Source organism: Neomonachus schauinslandi, chromosome 4, assembly GCF_002201575.2.
Source record: "Neomonachus schauinslandi chromosome 4, ASM220157v2, whole genome shotgun sequence".
Lineage (NCBI taxonomy): Eukaryota > Metazoa > Chordata > Mammalia > Carnivora > Phocidae > Neomonachus > Neomonachus schauinslandi.
The window spans coordinates 102,436,876-102,456,908 of record NC_058406.1 but is presented as its reverse complement, the minus strand read 5'-3'; the positions used below and the strand labels follow the sequence as shown (position 1 = coordinate 102,456,908).

The window sequence follows — 20,033 nt, the reverse complement described above, 5'->3', positions numbered from 1 at the left end:
TCAACCCTCAAATATGTAGTGACTTACTTTGTGCAATGCACTGGACTGAGGGCTCATGGGATGCCCATCAATCAATGACTACATCATCACCTATGTAACTTGTGTTGCAGTGGAGGAAGGAAGGAGTGTCAAGAGTTATTCCATTCTTCTTGTTGGAAACAAGCCAGCCAGCAAGCAAAGAACAGCAAGCCAGCGAGGGCCGATTCATTTATCACCAGTTCTACAATTTCTGATTTGTGACTACGATGTCTCAGCCTCAGGGAATTTTAACCCATTAGTCTGTCTGGGAATCATCTATCCCTAAAACTGCTCTTACCTTCCACCCAGAATATTACCAAACACCTACTATGTGCCAAATGCTACACCCTTATTTAATTCCAAGAACAACCCTGACAAGTAATAGCTCTTCTTATGCTCCCTTTAAAACATGGAAAACGATCCTCAGAGAAGTCAAGCTCTAGCCCATCTGAATCCAAAGCCTGTGTTATGCCATGCTGCCTTTCAGCAACCAGAATAGCCCTAATGCATCATGTTTGTTAGCAGAGCTCCCTTTTTCTCTGCAGGGTACATCACTTGTAGGGCCAAAGAGGCCTTTAATATAGAGTGAAAAGAGGGGTCTAATAAAAAGCCAAGAAAAGAAGTATCTTACCAGATTTTCTCTAACCAAAGTTAAGGAAAAATAAGTGTTTAGGAAATCATGCCAGCAGATTTCAGAGAAGTCCAGAGAAAAGGCAATCCTCAGTTCAGGGTATGCTAGACTATTGGTCACACTTTGGGAAATTCTCAGCTTTACTCTACCTTTAGAATAAACATCACAAGTTAGCTAAAGCTTTGGTTGAACAGGTATTATTTTTATATACCTAAACTGTATGTAAGAATGCTCTCCATTGAAGGTAAAGTACATTTCCACTTGTCATCAGGATCAACATATACCCAAAATCTATCTTAGCTCTTCACGAAATTTCTCTGCACCTAAGAAGTAAAGATGCCAGAGGTAAAAAAGAGAAATTTAAGAGGGTAAAATATATAAAGAAAGGTTTCTGTCATTGTCACCAAATGCTTTTGAAGCCCAGAGAACTGGCCAAGTGGCTAAAAGTACAGTAGGTGTGGGGAGGTTAGATTTATTTAAAAACAAAACGAAACAAACAGAACCCCCCCACAACTTAGTGATGAAGATGTAGGATGGGGCCAAGCTTTAACTTTGCTTTAAGATGCCAAAAAAACTTTGTCTAGCCACATTTGCTGATTAAAAAAAAAAAAAGGGGGGGGGGGAAGCTTCCTACCAGGGCATGGGGATGAGTTGAACTCTGTTTTGAAAAAGCCTTCGGCTTACCTAGAATCTCTACTATGACTTCCTTTCTCCAAGACAACTCTTGAGTCTCTAGAAGAGAAACAAAGCCATCTCCATTCCCCCACCCTTAAATGACCCTGATTTGTCAGGTGAGGCCAAACACAGGAGCCAGTGCTGGGATGTGTCAGCTTAGGTTGATGTTGAAGTAAAAAACAAAGGCAAGAGCAAAGTACTGTGAAAGAAAGTCCTAGATACATCTCTAGAAGGCAATGTACAACTAAGGCCCACTACCCAATAATCAAGATTTCAAATTAATCCTTTACTAAGCTCTATTGCCCTTGGCAATGATTGGCTATCTAGAAGATACAGGATGTGAACTGTTTTCACCTAAGTGTAAAGGATTCCTAGCCAAGGAACTGGACGCTATGTATCTCCTTTGTTTCTACCCATTCCAACTGAAATATGGCAAGGAAAATGCAAAAAGTTTCAAGTTCTCTTAGCTCCTCTTTCCCACAAATTATGCAGCAAAGGATTTGAGTAATTCGCAAAAAGAGAGGGGACAGAACGGGGATGAGGAAGAAAGTAAAGTTGCTGGAACATCTGATTTGCTATGAACCCAACAGACTCAGGGCAGACTGGTTTACCCAGCACCCTTTTGAATCAAACAAAACCCTGCAGCCTGTACTTGTTTTCTCTGTTGGTACTGGTCACTAGCCCCTCCACCCACATCTGTATTTTCAACTTTTGACTCTTGTGTAACAAAGGGAGAGAAAACAACAACAAAATAAAATCATAGTGCCATAAGGTAACTGCAATATCAAATAGTTATCAGCCTTCTTATGCCCTTTCCCCCAGACTTGTAACTAAGCATAAAATGTCTCCCCGCCCCGCCCAGTTAGTCAGAAGCAATTTGATTCTTAGTTTTACATTGCACTTGCTCCTTTCCTTTAAAGCATGTGTGCTTCTCCTTACTTCTACAAGGGGGAAGGGAGAACAGGATGTTTACTTAAGAGCTGCTATCTCACTTGCGGGTTAATCTCTTGTGGCTTTGTCTATGCAGCCTCAATGAGTTATTACTCAGCAATTGTGAACAGCAGCTGACCGGACTTGTCTATACAGTTACTCATAAACAAGTATGAGAAACGCCCCAATACCCCAAAACCCATTTGGATGGTGTTTGTGTTACTGTCTACATACACAAGGGGGTAACTCATCCCTCTTATACAAGATTGGCTTAAATAAAAACAATTCCAGGGGATGAAGTTATGCGTTTTCAACATGCCCAGAAAGACGAATGTGGAAGTCTAAAAGCTGTTGCTTCCTTGGAGATGGAGAAAGAAATCAGTTGGGCAAGTCAAAGTTCCAAGAGGGGACAGGGAAAAAGGTGAGCCAGATTCCATAAGCAGCCAGTACAATTGTACACCCTACATACTGGGTGTGTTCCTAGGCTGCTATTTCTGAAGTGTCCGGTGACACATCCATGTAGCTTCATGTAATGAAGGCTGCTATTTACAGCCTTCTTCTCTGCCAGTGACCCAGGCGGGGTCAGGATGCAGTGACTCTCTTTACCCCGTAAAGCTAACATTCCATTTATTAAGCTTCACTGGAGTATGAAAAAGGGATGGGGCAAGACAGGGGGGTTAAGTGTGGCTTATGTATGATAGATTGCCAACATGCAACAAGAAGGGTAGATGCGGGTAAAGAATTGACCAGAAGGAACCCTACCAACACTGCCTCCCCCAACTATATGCCTGCTTTAAATCTATTTTTTTGGGGGGGGGGCAGAAAATCTTAAGCAGGCTCCACACCCAGCGTGGACCCCGATGTGGGGCTCAATCTCACAAACCTGAGATCATGACTTGAGCCAAAATCAAGAGTTGGACACTTAATCGAGTCACCTAGGCGACCCCTCTATGCTTGCTTTAAAAATGCTTCTTCACTTAAAAATTGTACAACTTTTTGAAGACATACACAAATAATTATCCATACAATATATCCCACTTCATTACCAACCACTCCTTGAACATCTTGACTTCACCCCACCCATCATCCCTTTTCAAAACTGAATTACACAAAGGATCAAAGAGAAAACCCACAAGGTCATGGGGATCTGAGAGGCTCAGATTGCCTTCAGTGACACTGAATGCTGAAGTCAAAGGGGACACCTGGGTAAGATCAGTGTGAGAGGGGGAAAGTCAACCACACAACAAAGGAAACCATACTTTATTAAACTGGAAAACAAAAACATACTATTGGGAACAAAAAAAAAAAAAAGGAAAGGTTGGAAGAGAGGCAAGTGTAAGTGGTCACAAGGAAGGGACAAGACGGGTGGTCTGTGGTATCGGTGTGCCTCAGAGATGTGCAGGAGCATACACAGTCCCCTCGATCCCCCTCGCACTTAGACCAAAAGCCAATACAATCAGATCTTCAGAGATATATCCAGGCTTCCTTTCTGCATCCTGTCATCGGTTTCACCTTCAGCCCTGGACAGTCATGTAGAAGGGTCTTTGCTGGAGAAAATTTAGATTTTCCAACCACAGGCCTGCTCCATAAAGCAGCAGTTTCAGCTCCTGGAGACGTTCCCTCCTAGTTGCGCTCACCACAGAAGTCAGGAGCCTTTGGTCAAAGCCCCAAATCTCAAAGAAAAATGTCAAACCTTCAGAACTAGTTATTTTATTAAATGATATTAATACACATTTCAAAAGGATTTCATTGTTGTTGCCTCTAAAGCATGTACTTGTTGTTTTCCACACCGAACACGTGAGAATATCATCCAACATATCTAATTTTAATCTTAACAGGCACCCCCGCCCATTAAAAAAAAGGGGTGGGGGAGGAAAAAAGGGGAAAAGCAGTAATTTACAGCGGCTTCAAAACAATTAACAGCTGAAGCTTAATTCTGCATGAACCGGTAACTTCAGGATAGTGAATATTCTGCAATTAGGAAGTCTAGCATATTCACATTATCTAGATAGGTTAGCTGTACCATGTATATCACAAACATTGTATTCCTGGGATCGGAAAGGATAAAAGTCCTACTCTCTGATCATTTTACCTTCCTTGGCATCAACCCAAAATCTATTTATGCTCATCTTTTGGGTGGGCAGAGGGGAGCGGGGAGAGGACTCTCATCTAAGCTGACTGAAGAGTAAACTCTTATACAATACTTAAGGACTTGATTTCTGATACTATCACTGAATTAAGTGGTACCAGTGTATTCATGACCCCCCCCCCAATTCTCTGTCTGTGATTTTACAGTGAGCACCAAGGACCTTAGTAACAACTTTGCATATTCTGCTCTCATATAAATCATGTCCTTGCCAAGACACACTATATTATGCTTTCTTAAAAAAATTTTTTTTGTTTATTATATTTTTAAACTCAGGTTGAAATACAAAAGTCAGAGCATGGGCACGGAGTTTTAAATCACAGACACAGAAAGGATAAAACCCCCTTGTTTCATGTTATGAATACCAGAATTGTCTTTTTTGTTTCACTATATCACATATATACATTGTTGTCTTCATTTACTGCTGTAGACAGATTTCCTTAAAGTTAACAGCTGACAGTCACATACAAATCCTCACTTCCATCCCGAAACAAACTCAATGAGGATTTTGTAGCTTAAAAAGCAAAACACCCTGCAAAAAAACCCCAACCCTTTAAAGTCCATCTTTTAAACTGTACAACAAGGTCTTCCTTTCATGTATTAGTCATCATGCTTTTGAGGACAATTACCCTGCCCCAACATTCAGGAAGCCACTTCCCTGACATCCCCACATTTTCTGATAAAATCAAACGGTCAGAGAGCCTTTTCAAGTAAACACTACTTTTAGCTTAAACAAGAGCAGCAGAAAGAATTCACATTCTTTTATTCTAGAATGAAAAACATCCCACTTAATTTCTGCAAAAAAAGTTTCAATTTTGAATCAATTAGAACTCTCCCCCCCCCCCCACCCTTACTCTCGATCACACTTTCCCCTAAACAAATGTCTCAGGACTCAAGGTAACTATATTGTTTCTTTGCTTTGCTACACTATATACCCCATCCCACACACAAGGTCATGGTATCATGCATTTTTGTGGGGAGAGCTACAGGGCAGAGAGGCTGGAGAGGGTCAAAGAAAGAACAGTTGACTTAAGACCAGAAATGCATCAGGAAGTTGAAGGACTTGCAGCCTCCTAACCACAGAACACCTGGTGAGCCCAAATAAATAACATGGAATAAATTACACAAAAACTCCCAAACCATGACGCACAACTGGTTTAAGCTGCTCTTTATCTGAAAGGCAAGTTTATTCTGACACAAAGAATCATCTTCTGTCACTACGTTGTCCACTCTCCCCCATCTTTAATATTTCACAAGAGGAATCCAAAATAATCCCCGTACTTCCTACAGTTAGTTCTATGCTCACTTGGAAGAAAATACGAAACTTGCTAGGATTCCCTAAAAAACAAAAAACAAAAAAACAAAAAACCAACCCACAACACATATTTTTTTACTTATCTAGCTGGAGATTACCAGTGTGTATACCTTGGGGTAAGACACTAAATAACACAAAATAATAGTAAAGCAATCTTTGCTTTTCAGTATTCCCAGATACAAAGTTATAAACACTCAAAGCATACTGATTGTCTTTTTTCCCAGTACTAGTTGTAGAAATACAAAGAAGCCTTTCTTTCAGTTTGGGGAGAAGGAAAGCACACCCTTCTCGTGTAAAATGACTAAGGGCAGAAATTTTTATTTCCTATTGGGAGTGGAAAGTGAGGATAAGGCTTGAGCCTTGAAATGTGCTGGCTGTAGAATGGGGTAAATCTGGATTTCTCAGGTCCTCCTGGTTCTCTGTAAAAATATGTATAGTGATACCCACTTGTCATTAAGACACACCTAAAGAGGTGTAAAGCATTGAAAGATACTATTGAACCTCTCCTTTGAAATACCAAGAACAGGGCTAAATACAGGACTAGGGCAAGGAGGAAAGAAAGATACAGGCCAATAGCTCTCTTTCCCTAGTAGTTAACCCTTGCTAAAAACCACCAACAATTATCACTTACATTAGGGAGGCACCATGGTAAAAATGTCTACCTTTTACATTAAAAAATACAGGGATAATATTTTAGTTGCGTCTTTGTATCAACTGTCACCTGTAATGACTTTCTTTCCAGCCAAAGCAGAAGTGAAAACTGAGGGAGAAAAAGTCAAGCAAGCAAGAAAGACATGAAGCAAGAGCTTGGTGCAAGACATACCAAACTACCTCAAAAAGTCTCCCATTCTCGTTTATGAGGGATGGGCAGGTCACACTGCACCGCTTACCGGTTCCTTTCTCTACTCTGTATTGGAGTTATACCTTATTTTAACCTGGAGATTATATCCAGTCCCCGCTCTTTCATTCCAAGGATAAAGAGGAGTAATTTTTACTAGGATAGAATGAGATCTGTATCTCCCTCAAAGTTAATGACGGATAGTCCTTTAGAAGAGGCTGATTTTTTTTTTAATTAAGATTTTAAGAGAAAGGTAAAGAACCCAACTTCAATATGTCTTTAAAAACAAAACAAACAAACTTGACAGGTCCATGGTCTCCCACCTATCTTCCCTTGCAACATCTTTTGGCTTGTCAGCAGCGCACAGAGCATACAGGAAAGGGAGCCACGCTGGTCACAGCAGTTACTTAATGGAAGAGAGAAGGGGACAGGAGTCCTTCCATTGACTACGTGATAAGCCAAACCCAAAATAACATCCCAACATTGCACATGTTATTCTCTGTACTGATGGAAGTTTTATTTCAAATGTAATAATACTCTTCAATAAATGGGGTAAAATAAGATTTGTTTTCCTCCCCACCCCTCAAACCCCCAGCCAAGTGAAGTGGCTTTGGTTGTGTTTCTTTGCCCCCCCACCCCCCTTAAAATACAAGTAGCTTGGGGGAAGGTCGGTAAGTGCAGTGGGAAGGAGGACTGGATGGAATAGTGAAATGGAAGCATGTATGACTTTTTAATTTGGAAGGGAGGCCCTTTGTCATTAAAAAAAAAAAAATCAAAGGAAGGAAAACAAATAAAAACAACAATAAACCAAACTCCTACTTCCAATGCTCTCTAGACTGTTCAAAATGCTTTTCCCTTGGTTTCCATCAGTACCTGGGAGGGAAGAATGGGCGTTTTGGTGCAAAGAACGGAGGGCCCCTAGCAAAAGGTGGCCTGGGTCTCTTTAGACTGTGGAACGGGTCTCTGCTGAGAAAAGGTTCCCTAGGCCGAAAGTCTGGCCGGGGATTCCGCAAAATCATACCACTCCGGCTGATGGCGTCTCTGTGTGAGGGACCCAAGTGGGGGCCACTGCTGCTGTTGCTGCCTCCCCCACCTCCTCCTCCATGGGCTGGGCCCAGGTGCTCCAGAGAATGGGAGGGTAGGCTGAGGCTCTCTCGTACACGGCTAAGGCCAGGGCCGTTGAGGTCCCGTTGGGTGGGGCCCCCATGGTCCCTGGGTCCTGGGAGCACCCCAAAATGCTCAGCCAGGGTCCCTTGAAGGAGGGAACTATGGTCCTTGGGAAATACTGCCACAGCTCCCGCCACTCCGTGCTCTGCCAGTGGTGGGGCTTGGAAGGGTACAACCCCAGAGTGGTCAACAGGGGGTGGAGGAGGAGGTGGAGCAGAAAAGGGAACACCACTCCCACCACTGCTGCTATGTTCCCCAGGGGGTGGAGGGGGTGGGGTGGGGAAAGGAACTCCGCTGTGCTCTCCAGGAGGAGGGGGTGGGGCGGCATGGGCCAGGGCCGCCTCCTTTGTGAAGGGGTTCGAAAGATCCACAGAGGGTAGATGAGTGGGTGCATCTCGAGAGAAGATACCACCATGATCCTTAGGAGGGGCAGGTGGGGCAGATGATGGCCCCACTGGCTCTCTCTGGAAGGGTGTCCCATGTTCCAAGGGGGACGGGGGGAGATGATGCTCAAATGTTGAGTTGAAACTGTTGGAACGGAAGCTGCCGACACTTTCCTGAAATTGGGGTGCCCGTTCCTTGTATGGTGCCGCTTTAAAGCCAGTGAGGCCTCCGCTGCCCCCACCCCCAAGGGATGCCAACTCAGAGGCACTTGAGGGGCCATTGTCAAAGGAGCTGCCTGAGGTGCTCAGATCAAACCAACCCACCCTTGAAGCCTCACGCCCGTGTCCTCTATTTCCCTTCCCAGGAACTCGGACGGACTCTACGGTCTGTATTGGCTCCCCTGACATCCTCCTATTGGATGCATTATGATAACCCAAGGTTTCTATAGGGGCCCCCTTCTCTTCGGTGCTATCAGGCAAGTCTAAGCAGGAGGAGGAGACTCGGGTTTCTATGCGGTAGTGCTCTTCTTGTTGCTGCTGCTCAGTGGCTGTCAAGCTGGGCTGGGCGAGGTTTGAGAGACTGACACCATCACTCGAAGTGCCCTTGCTGGGTGCCTGGCCAAAATGCTTATCGTCTGAGGGCTTTCGGGAGGCGTTTTTAAGCATATTCTTAAACTCAATCGTCGACGTGGTGGAAATGGTGGGGGCCAGGATTTTCTCCACGCCTGGTGTGGGTGGGTGGCCCGTGGGAGCGGCAAGGGTATTCTGCGGAGAGAAAAGGGAACGATGTGGGACTGGGTGAGGAGGGTCTGGGTACTGCTTCTGTGGCAAACCGAGATGCCCAGTGGTAGACTGAGACAAGCTACTGTGGTTGGAGTCAGGGGTGAAAAATGAATCATTCTTACTCGGTGATGGTGACCGGTCAGACCCCGGTTCACTCCCTCTTATGCTGAAGGCACCAAATAGCCCAGGGGAAGAGGACAGACGGTCACAATTCTCACTAGAGTCCAGGAGGGCCCTTACAGATGGAGGGAAGGCAGACTTTACCCCAAATTCTTGGGCCCTGTGGCTATAACTGGAGAGGATTGGCTGGTATTCGGTGGTATCAGAAAGCTTGCTTGACTTCAGGATAGACTTGGCTGGCTTCTTCTCTAGGTTCATCATGGCAGAGGGTGGAGGCCCTGAATACTCAAAATCTCGGTAATCCTCGTCTTCCTGGAAAGAAGTATCTGGATAGAACTTTTCCTGCGAAGAGTCCATCAGGGAAGATGGTCTCTCCATTCCATCAGAAGGCTGCTTATAGGGTGATTCACTGCCCAGGCCAAAAGGTCGATATGTAGGTACAGAATTGGAGAGTTCCCGGGGGTAGCTTTCCTCTCTCCCAGGGGGTGGTGATCTTGTACTGCTGGGTGTTGAGGAACCAGGGCTAATGATCTTAGAAAGCAGGGACATCGTGTCTACACTGCTGGATGTGGGCTTGTCCATCATCTCATCCTGGGTGGGTGTCCCACTCCTTTCGTCCCGCACGGGGGTTCCGTCAATGTTGTCGATTGACGTGCTAGTAGGGCCACGCTGGAAGTCTGAGGGGTGGCTTTCTGTCGGGGCACTGGACCCCAAGCTGCTCAGGATTGGGATGTTTAAGTTTAAGCCACTGAAACCAGGATTACCTTTTAAGAAGTTGTGGATCTTCATTTCCAGGCTTGGAGAGGTGGACTCGGACTCCAGCTTTGGCTTGGCGATCTCTGAAGATTGGCACATGGCAACTTCAGTAGGTGGGGCAGCAGGGTTAGTAGTGTGGGTTCCTGTAAACCCAACAGAGTTGGATGGTAGCTTAAAAGTAGTGCTTGGGAGCCCTGGGCTTTGCCCAATTGAGGCCTTGCTGGCTGATGTTGAAGAGACTTCAGAAGTTGATGAATTAGGAGAATAATTGAAGCTTTTGGGAATAAAGGATTGGGTATTGGAAGGCAGATTTCTTCCTTTTATGCTAGAGACTGTGGTGTTGGCAGGGGAAGCTGAAGTGCTCTGAGATGCAGCTTCACTGGCTGGGACTGGGTTCCCGGTAACACTTTGAAGTAAAGATGACAGGCCTGCAGAAACAGAGATTAGAGGAATTAAAAAGAACAACTGCCTACCTTACAAGAAAAACAACGTAGGCTAATCGGATATTCTCATTCATTCCAGTGGGAACCAGATAGACATTAAAATATGAGGCCAAAGGGAATCCACACCAAATAAGCAATGGCTAAATGTCATAGAAAATACTGGACCTATTTCTCAATATAAAGAGAGCAAATTACTGAAATGTTTCTAGTACACTCATCAAACAAGTCCAACATGGCACAATAAAAGGCAATAGGAAGGGGGAGATTTTAGTGTCAGAATCATTCATAGTTTAAAACAAGACAAAGCAGGGAAAAAAAGGAGGCAAAATTATCCTTAAAATAACACTTTAAGCTAGTAGGTCTTAACATCTAATCTATGGTACTATTTCTCTAAATGCAAATAGATATTCTGTTCAACCCTTCCTTTCCAGCCTCCACAACTGTTTCTAATAAGTTAACATACACTGTTAATTCTCAAGAGAGAGACCAGTGTATGCACACTGCTGAAATTTATTTCAACAGGGTCACACTTTTTTCAAGTGTCTCTTGCTAGGCTTTGGGGAAACAGCGCTTTTAGCTATCACTTTTGGTTGTAAAATGTAGCAGTAGTGAACATACAAACACACACCACAAAGAATTACAAAGCTAGACCACCTTATAGCTTGGAAAATTCAAGAATTATGCATCTACCTAGGTTGACACTGATGAGATTCAAACCTACTCACTGATAGACAAAACCTCAGAAACTCTGAGAAAGAATTCTTTGGGGCAAAGGCTGAAGTCCACCAAAGCAAACTGCTCCTGTAGAAAATTTTTTAGAAAAATACTTGACAAAGAGATAAATAGGAGGTCCTATAAATTCAATCATATTTTGGAAAATTTACCCAATTTCTGGTGGTGAAAGAAAACAGTATTTCAGAGGATACTTTAATTAATGTTTCTTCAAAATTTTAATTTTAATCCAATATTTACTAAGAGACTTAAGCTCTGAAGAATTCTGAGATCACTCCATCCTTTGAACATTTTTTTTTTTGAAGATTTATTTAAGATTTTTTTTTTTTTAAAATTCATGAGAGACAGAGTGAGAGAGAAAGGCAGAGGGAGAAGCAGGCTCCCAAGGAGCAGGGAGCCCGATGCGGGACTCGATCCCAGGACCCTGAGATCATGACCTGAGCCGAAGGCAGACGCTTAACCATCTGAGCCACCCAGGCGCCCGAAGATTTATTTATTTTAGAGAGTAAGTTGGGGAGAGGGGCATGGGGAGAGGGAGAGAGAAACTTAAGCAGACTGCACTGAGCATGGAGGGTGGCATGGGGCTTGATCTCATGACCCTGAGATCATGACCCTGAGATCACCACCTGAGCAGAAACCAAGAGTAGGACGCTTAACAGACTGCACCAACCAGGTGCCCCCATCCTTGGAACATTTTTTTTTTTTTTTAAGATTTTATTTGACAGAGAGAGAGAGCACAAGCAGGGGGAGCAGTAGAGGGAGAGGGAGAAGCAGGCTCCCCACTGAGCAGGGAGCCTGATGTGGGGCTCGATCCCAGGACCCTGGGATCATGACCCGAGCTGAAGGCAGATGCTTAACCGACTGAGCCACCCAGGCGCCCCTCCTTGGAACATTATTAACTGCCAACAATTTCTACATAATAAGTGTATGATTTTTGTTATCCAATATTCACTAATATCTGAATAATTGAAATATCGTTTATTTCAATTATCCTCTTGAAAAATAAACTCCACGTTCCATTTCCGAAAAGTTCTCTGGCTACGTAACTTACCGCCACTAACAGTTTGATTTAATTCTTAGTAGCCACTGTTCATACCAAAACCAGAAGTCCTCAAGCAATAGAATGTGATACATGATGTCACATGATTTTTAAAAGATATTTCAGCATATCTTTCAGATATTGGGGGATGAAATCTTGTTAAGATAGACATTACTCAGATTTCTGGTAATAGGTGAGATGGTCTCTTAGCACTAAACCACTCAATATTACTTTTCTTCAATCTTAACAGGCTATACTCTATGGCCCTTGTGCCCACTGAAGTTGTTCTTTTGTGTTGAAAACCTGTCAATGACAGCTGTGGGTGACACAATCAGAGATTCTAAGAGATTCCTTTTACAGTTTTTTAAAAGTCAAGAATTCTACTTTCCACAAGAAAATGGAAGGTGATGAACTACCCTGTTACTCCACAAAGCTTGTTTTCTGGGGTCTCCAGAAAAACATTCTGTCAGAACACACCTAGTTCTACTCAAAGTTTGCCTGATGAGAAAGTCCATAAGACACGGTATAATAATCTATTGAAAGGAAAAGCTGTAAATGTTATTATACCCATATAAGAGGCTAATAAAAACAAGTGAGTTCAACATTTTTGTCTGTAACTGTAGGATGGTGACAGAAGTGGGCCTAGAAGGGAGAAATCGTAACCATGCCGATCCCTCAAACTAATTATCTCTAAAAATTCATACCATTAGATATGCTGTAGTATATCATTAATCCTTGACGGCTGTTGCCAATATATGGTAGCTATGGATTACTATTTAATAGCATTGAATTGTGTGTAACAAAAATCTTCGCTATCTTATCTAAAGGCAGAGTTCACTATAATCTAGTCCTTGGCTGATCCACTTACAGAAGAGTTTAGGAAATAAAATGCATAGAAACCTGTTCTGCTCTAGATTCATATAAAGCAAGGTTTCTCAACTTTAGCAGTACCGGCATTTGGGGTTGGATTATTGCTGTTGTGAGGGCCATTCTCTGTATTGTGGGGTGTTTCACAGCATCCCCTGGCCTCTACCCACTAGATGCAGTAGCACTCCCCGCCCACCACAGTTGTGACAAACAACAATATGTTCAGACACTGCCAAATGTCCCCTGGAGGTTCCTGGCTGAGAGCCTCTATACAAAGTTAAATTGCTGTATTGAAGATACTGCTCTGGTATTTGTAATTCATTGCATAATTACACTTAGGTGCTAAATAAAGACTGTGTGGGTATCTGGAAGGTTGGAGAAGAGAGAGCAGGTAAGCCTTATGAAAAAATGTGAGAAGCAGACAGTTTTAGACAAAGAACAGATAATTAGCAAAGCTGAATAGAGAGGTTCAAATAAGGTAGAGATTATAGGTAGGTGAACACAAAAAAGATGTGCTATACCTATAAATAGAGGCCTCTATAAAACATCAGGACATAAAAAAAGAAAATTATGTCTCGTAAGATTTCTTTTTAAAGATTTTATTTATTTATTTGAGAGAGATTTACAGAGATGGAGAGAGAGAGCATGAGCAGGGGGAGCGGCAGGCAGAGGGAGAGGGAGAAGCAGACTCCTCGCTGAGCAGGGAGCCCGATGCGGGACTCGATCCCAGGGCCCTGGCATCATGACCTGAGCTGAAGGCAGATGCTTAACCGACTGAGCCAGGCGCCCTCAGAAGATTTTTTTTTTTAAAGATTTATTTATTTGAGAAAGAGAGAGAGAAGAGGAGAGGGACAGAGGGAAAGAGTCTTAAGCAGACTCTGCGCTAAGTGCAGAGTTTGACTCGGGGCTTGATTTCACAGCCCTGAGATCACAGCCTGAGCCGAAACCAAGAGTCAGACACTTTACAGACTGCACCACCCGGGCGCCCCGTCTCGTAAGATTTTTGATAGGAGACTGACCTTTCTTACTATCTTTAGCTTTGGTTAACACTAAAAATGTAAACCTCAATATATATACTATAAGAGCTGGAATAATGCAACCCCCCCGGGGGGGGGGGGTCATGGTGTAGGTGAAAGAACACTGGACTCCAGTCAAAAAAACTGGCTTTTAGTCTCGGTTCATTACTGAATAGATCAATGTGTGACCTTAAGCAGATCACATCACCTCATTAGCCTTAATCTCACCTGAAAAGGAAGGGATTAAACTAGATGGTATTAGGTCTCTTTTAGCTTTGACATTTTATAATTCTATTAGTGCCAGCTTACAGATGATACATACAAAGAAGATAATTAACTGTACTACACATTCCATGGCTTTGGATTCTTCAGAAATGGAATCCAGGATTAGGCCAGAGGCAAACACTCACAATTCAAGTCCCTCTGGCATATGTCAGTTTACCTTGCAGTGCTGGGGCTGACTGTGTCTGGGTTTTGGAAAGAGCAGACAGAATGCTCTCTGGGGTGATCTCCACCTTTGAGAGGATATTTGCCAGAGGATTGTGAGATGTTGTCGGGGCAGGTGCAGGTGTTTTCAAGCCACTGCTAAGGTTGCTGGGACTTGTAGGCGTTCCTGGAGACGGTCTTGATGCAGGACTGACCCCTGGTGGCAGAAAGATTAACTCAAGAAAATGCAATTCAAAATGACCGGTAAATTCATGATACTTTCCACTCAATCAGGAATGTTTCTATGACAGACCCACAAATAAGGCATATCATGGCTTGTACAAAGGAAAAATTGAAAATTAGATTAAAATCTGCTTCTGTCAACTTGGAACACCCCTAAAGTAAACAGTATTAAGTTTTTTTTCATATGTGTTTGTCAGTTTTAAGAGCCAGTAGAAAGTTAGGGAACGTATTTTTTTCTCTACCAAATGTAACCTATACCTCAGAGTCCTGTAGGTGCTCGGTAAGTATTAATGGCTGATTACGACCAGAGCCATTACAACTGTGTAACTTAGCCACTGCATAATTCTATGTGATTTATACGTTGCTTTTAAAATGGCCTTTAAAATGAGATCATGTAAGCAATTTCCTTTACATCTTTACATTTTAATTTTTTTTAAAGTAGGCTCCACACCCAACATGGGGCTTGAACTCACTACCCCAAGATCAAGAGTCGCACCCTCCAGGGACTGAGACAGCCAGGTTCCCTTACAGCTTTATATTTTAAAACATTGGGTTAATTTTTTTTTTTAAAAGATTTTATTTATTTGACAGAGAGAGACACAGTGAGAGAGGGAACACAAGCAGGGGGGAGTGGGAGAAGCAGGCTTCCCGCGGAGTAGGAAGCCCGATGCGGGGCTCGATCCCAGGACCCTGGGATCATGACCTGAGCTGAAGGCAGACGCTTAACGACTGAGCCACCCAGGTGCCCCTGGGTTAATTTTTAATATAGAATAAAAGTATATAAAAAGAAGAGAAAATAATTTTTGAATGACCAAATATATGAACAGGTATTTCACAAGGAAAACTAAATGGTAAACAGATGAAAAAGTTTTAACCGAATCTTAATCAAAGAGATGTAAATTAAAACAAATGACTCTCTTTTTTCTTCTTTTGAGAGAGAGTGGGGGGCAAGAGGGGCAGAGGGAGGTGGGGAGAGAGAATCTTCTTTTTTCTTTAAAGATTTTATTTATTTGACAGGGAGAGACACTGTGAGAGAGGAACATAAGTAGGGGGAGTGGGAGAGGGAGAACCAAGCTTCCTGATGAGCAGGGAGCCCGATTTGGGGCTGGGTCCCAGGACACTGGGGCCATGACCTGAGCTGAAGGCAGATGCTTAATGACTGAGCCACCCAGGCGCCCCAGGGAGAAAGAATCTTAAGCAGGCTCCACGCCCAGTGGGGGGCCCGACATGGGGCTCTATCTCACAACCCTGAGATCATGACCTGATCTGAAATCAAGAGTTGGATACTCAACTGACTGAGCCAACCAGGTGCCGGATTTTTTTTTTTTTTTTTCAAGTAATCTCTACACCCAACATGGGGCTTGAACTCACAACCCTAAGATCATGAGTGGCATGCTGGGACGCCTGCGTGGCTCAGTCAGTTAAACGTCTGCCTTAAGCTCAGGTCATGATCCCAGGGTCCTGGCATAGAGTCCCACCCTGGGCTCCTTGCCCAGTGGGGAGCCTGCTTCTTTCTCTCCCGGCCGCTTCCCCAGTTTGTGCTCTCTGTCTCTTTCTGACAAATAAATAAAGTCTTAAAAAAAAAAAAAGAGCTGCATGCTTGGGGCACCTGGCTGGCTGAGTCAGTGGAGCATGGGACGCTTGATCTCAGGGTTGTGGGTTCGAGCCCCACACTTGGAGTAGAGATTACATGTTAAAAAAAAAAAAAAGAGAGAGAGAGAGTTGGATGCTCTACTGACTGAGCCAGCCAGGCATCCCCAAATAAATGACTTTTTAAGACTGAATTTGACGAAGTATTAAAATAAGACAAAATAGTGTTATAAAGGTTGAGGAACAATGGGAACTTTCATGTGCTTGGACATAAAGTAGTACATTTTTGGTAATCATTTTAGTTTTAACACGAAAAGAATAAAAACCTACATGTTCATTTTTTTGCCTTTGTCTTTTAGAAAAGTATATTTAAGTTTTTATAAAGAAATTAAATAATTGGGATTTTCTTCAAAATAATCAATATTGGGTAAGGCATAGCAGAAACAAGACTGGCCATGTGTTTCTACTGCTGAGGATGAGTGATGAGTACATGGGAGGTGCTCTACTTTTATATATTTTCATTAAAATCGCCATGAAGGAAAAAAAAAGCCCTATATACTCAATCATTTAGGAAGGGTTGTGCATAAAGTTTAGCATCAAGGTTGTTCATTATCTTTATAATAGTGAAAACCTGGAAACATACCAGATGCCCAGTAATAAAGGTTTAAATAAATTCATATATAATATACTTCAATTATTGAAAGAAAAATTATTATAAATATTTAATCTACCAAAACATTCTCTCTCTCTCAAACACACACACACACACACACACACACACACACACAGGTTGGACACAAGTGGTGTCCTCTGGGGTAGTAGATATTTATTTTATTCTCTTATTTTCTAATTTTTCTATAATGACCATGTATTGGTTTTATTTTTTGATTTAAAAAATTACTTTTAATTTAAGAAAAAAACAAAAAAACAGACTGATGGCTCAATTAGAAAGATGAAAATAAGCTTTTTATTCTCTTTATGGGGTTCACTTACCGGTATTTTTCATGACTGATGTTAGGCTGCTAAGGATAGAACTGATCTTTGCCAGATCCACATTAGCCAGGTTTGGCAAAGCCAGTGCTGGAGAAGGGGACAGGAGAGAAGTATTCACAGGCTTTGGAAGAGGTGGGGTTGCTGTCATGGTCACAGGCACTGGGGTACATGAAGAGGCCTTTGAAATACTTTCTGTTGGCTTTGTAGACATAGAAGTTGATACAGCTGACTTCTCCACAGGTTTTTCCTTCCTGTCCTCTACTGTTTAAAGAAAAGGGGTGATACTGCATTACTGCTTTCCACATTCTGCTTCCAGTATGAAACATGTCCTACTAGTTCCTGATTTTGGGGTATAAAGCACTATGCTTTAGAGAAAAATCATTCACTTCATGATTTTTAAATAAGTCATACTCTTTATGTTCCTTCTCACCTTTGATACTTGCTTAAAATAAATTTCCCAAATTCATTTTTTATCTTTTCAAAGATTTCTTTGCATTTTCTTAGCGTTTGTGTATTAAATTTGTACACTTCTGGGATCATGTTATTATTTGGTACACATCTGTGTTCTTTTAGTAATGTTATTTATAGTCATATATTATCCTATCCTTTCTTTTCAATTAACCTGAAAGCTTTCTAAGACATAGAAACTCTGTACATACTTTCTTGTATTTTTCTTTGACTTCCTGAAATTGGCCTAACTGGGGGATACAATTATAGGCACTAACTTGAAACTGCAATAAATTGCCTTTACAATATACTCCTTTTAATACTTTAAAGGCTATGCACTATATATGGAGAATGCATTAAATTCAACGGAAGTCCAACTGCCTAAGAATAATTATAAAAGCTGGGGGTGTCATAGAAACAATGCACCGATCCAGGTTAATTTTGTTTGTTTGTGTGTGTATGTGTGTATGTATGTAATTTCTACACCCAATGTGGGGCACAAACTCCCGACCCTGAGATCAAGAGCCACATGCTCTACCCACTCAGCCAGCCAGGTGCCCCCAGGTTAATTTTGAAAGCATAATTAACTGTGGCTTTGGAATCTTGAAGGTCAAGAATGACAGAGAATAAGGTATTCCAGTATAAGTGCCCCTCCCTCCAGAACAGTGCTGTTCAACAGAAATGTAACTCACAAATTTAAATTTTCTAGTGGCCACATTAAAAAAAGTAGAAATGGATAAAATTATGTACTTTATCTCAGTATCTCCCAAATATTTTCATTTCAATATGCTATAAATACAAAAAGAATTGAGATATTTTTACTTTTTTGGGGTACTAAGTTTCTAGACTCCCCTGTGTATTTTTTAATTAGAGCACATCTCAAGTTGGACAAGTCGTATTTCAAATGCTCAATAGTCACATGTAGCTAGTCCTACCATACTGAATGGACCAGATCTTGAGCAATGATTTTTAGCCCATGTGGCATACCAAATCCTGAACCAGGATAATGATACCTTGCTGTTCTAATCTTACAAGGATCGAACTATCTTTTAATACCAACCTGTGATAGATTCATTGGTGGGAAAGCAAAATAGATAAGGAAGAAGTTGCCTATTAATCGCATAAGGACATACCAATGATTTTTGACCCATCATCTTCCACATCTGAGAGTTCCATGTCTTCTACATCACGATTATCTGTCACAGGCTCAGGTGTGGCAGATTTCTCACTCTCCATGGCTGGTGACTGGGATTCCTCACCTCCCATTCCCTGAAAAGGAGACTCAGAACCAGTTGGAGAAGGAGCATCCATGCTTGGGGAAGGGACTGGTGATTCTTCAGGATCAGGAAGGGTTGACTTCAATTGATCCAGCTTTTTCTTTAAATTGTTCACTCGATTAGCGAAGGTTTTATATGCCTAAAAGAGAAAAGAAGAGTTATTCCTCTGAGAAAAGAACCAAGATGCTACCATTTTGACCTTAACCAGATTTCCTCATTATTATTAACTACACCCCGGTACAAAACGAAACAAAAAAATCATCTGTCAAGCATGGAATAGTTCCCAGTCTCTGCTTTTTGTACTCCCTAAATGAATATTACCATCCATACAGTTGCCCAAGTTAGAAACTTAGAGGTTATCTGTACTTAATCCTCCTTTGCTCTCTTCTACCAATCTAACCAACCCAATATTTATGGAGCGCCTAAATGTGCTGGCCAATCTTCCAGGTACTGGAGATACGGCAATGACTAAGAGGACAGACAAAAACCAAATCCATAAGTAAAGTATAGCCTAGGAAGTCAAATAGTATGGATTTTTTTAAGAAATAAACTTTTAATTTTAGAACAGTTTTAGGTATAAAAAATTACTGTGACGATTATACAGAGAGTTCCCAATTATCCCTTTTGATTAACCTCTAACATTAGTATGATACATTTGTCAGAATTAATGAACGAATTTTGATAATTATTATTAACTAAAGTCCACACACTTCAGGCAGATTTCCTCAGTTTTTATCTAATGTCCTCTTTCTAGTCCAGGATCCCATGTGGGAAACCACAGTACATTTAATAGTCATGTCTTCTTAGGCCCCTCTTGTTTGTGAGCTTGTTAGATTTTCCTTGTTTTTGATGACCTTGATGGTACCAGTCAGGTTTACATACTGTCCCTCAAATCTGAGATCTGCCTGATGTTTTTCTCATGATTAAACTGGGGTTATAGGTTTTTGGGAGGAAGACCATAGAGGTAAAGCGCTACTCTTATCATGTCATATCAAGGGTACACATAATCAATACGACATACCATTGTTGATGTTAACCTTCATCACTTGGCTGAAATCCTATTATCTGATTATCTTAATGTTAATGCCTTAAAACAGTGTGTCTTTTTCTTTTGGTTAAGAGTCTTGGATCATTAGACTGTAAAATCATTTTGGGATTGAACAAAAAAGGAATGGAACAGAAAAGAATACACTAAAAT

General features: G+C 41.9%; 1 protein-coding gene across 9 annotated transcripts in view; it reads right to left on the bottom strand.

Annotated features, from left to right (window-relative positions):
* Positions 1-6,360: 6,360 nt before the first annotated feature.
* The window catches only part of RPRD2 (regulation of nuclear pre-mRNA domain containing 2), a 92,280-nt gene continuing 78,607 nt past the window's right edge, over positions 6,361-20,033 (bottom strand). For 2 of the 9 annotated variants that reach the window (XM_044914152.1, XM_021688049.1), the window contains 5 exons: positions 18,692-18,974; positions 17,112-17,372; positions 14,302-14,502; positions 9,009-10,190; positions 8,724-8,868 (listed from right to left, as the gene is read on the bottom strand). In XM_044914152.1, coding sequence (XP_044770087.1) covers positions 8,780-8,868; positions 9,009-10,190; positions 14,302-14,502; positions 17,112-17,372; positions 18,692-18,974 — 2,016 coding nt within the window. In that variant the 3' untranslated portion in view covers positions 8,724-8,779. Of the gene's footprint in view, positions 10,191-14,301; positions 14,503-17,111; positions 17,373-18,691; positions 18,975-20,033 lie in introns of all 9 variants that reach the window. The other 7 variants (XM_044914154.1, XM_044914155.1, XM_021688047.1 and 4 more) reach the window with 5 other exon arrangements.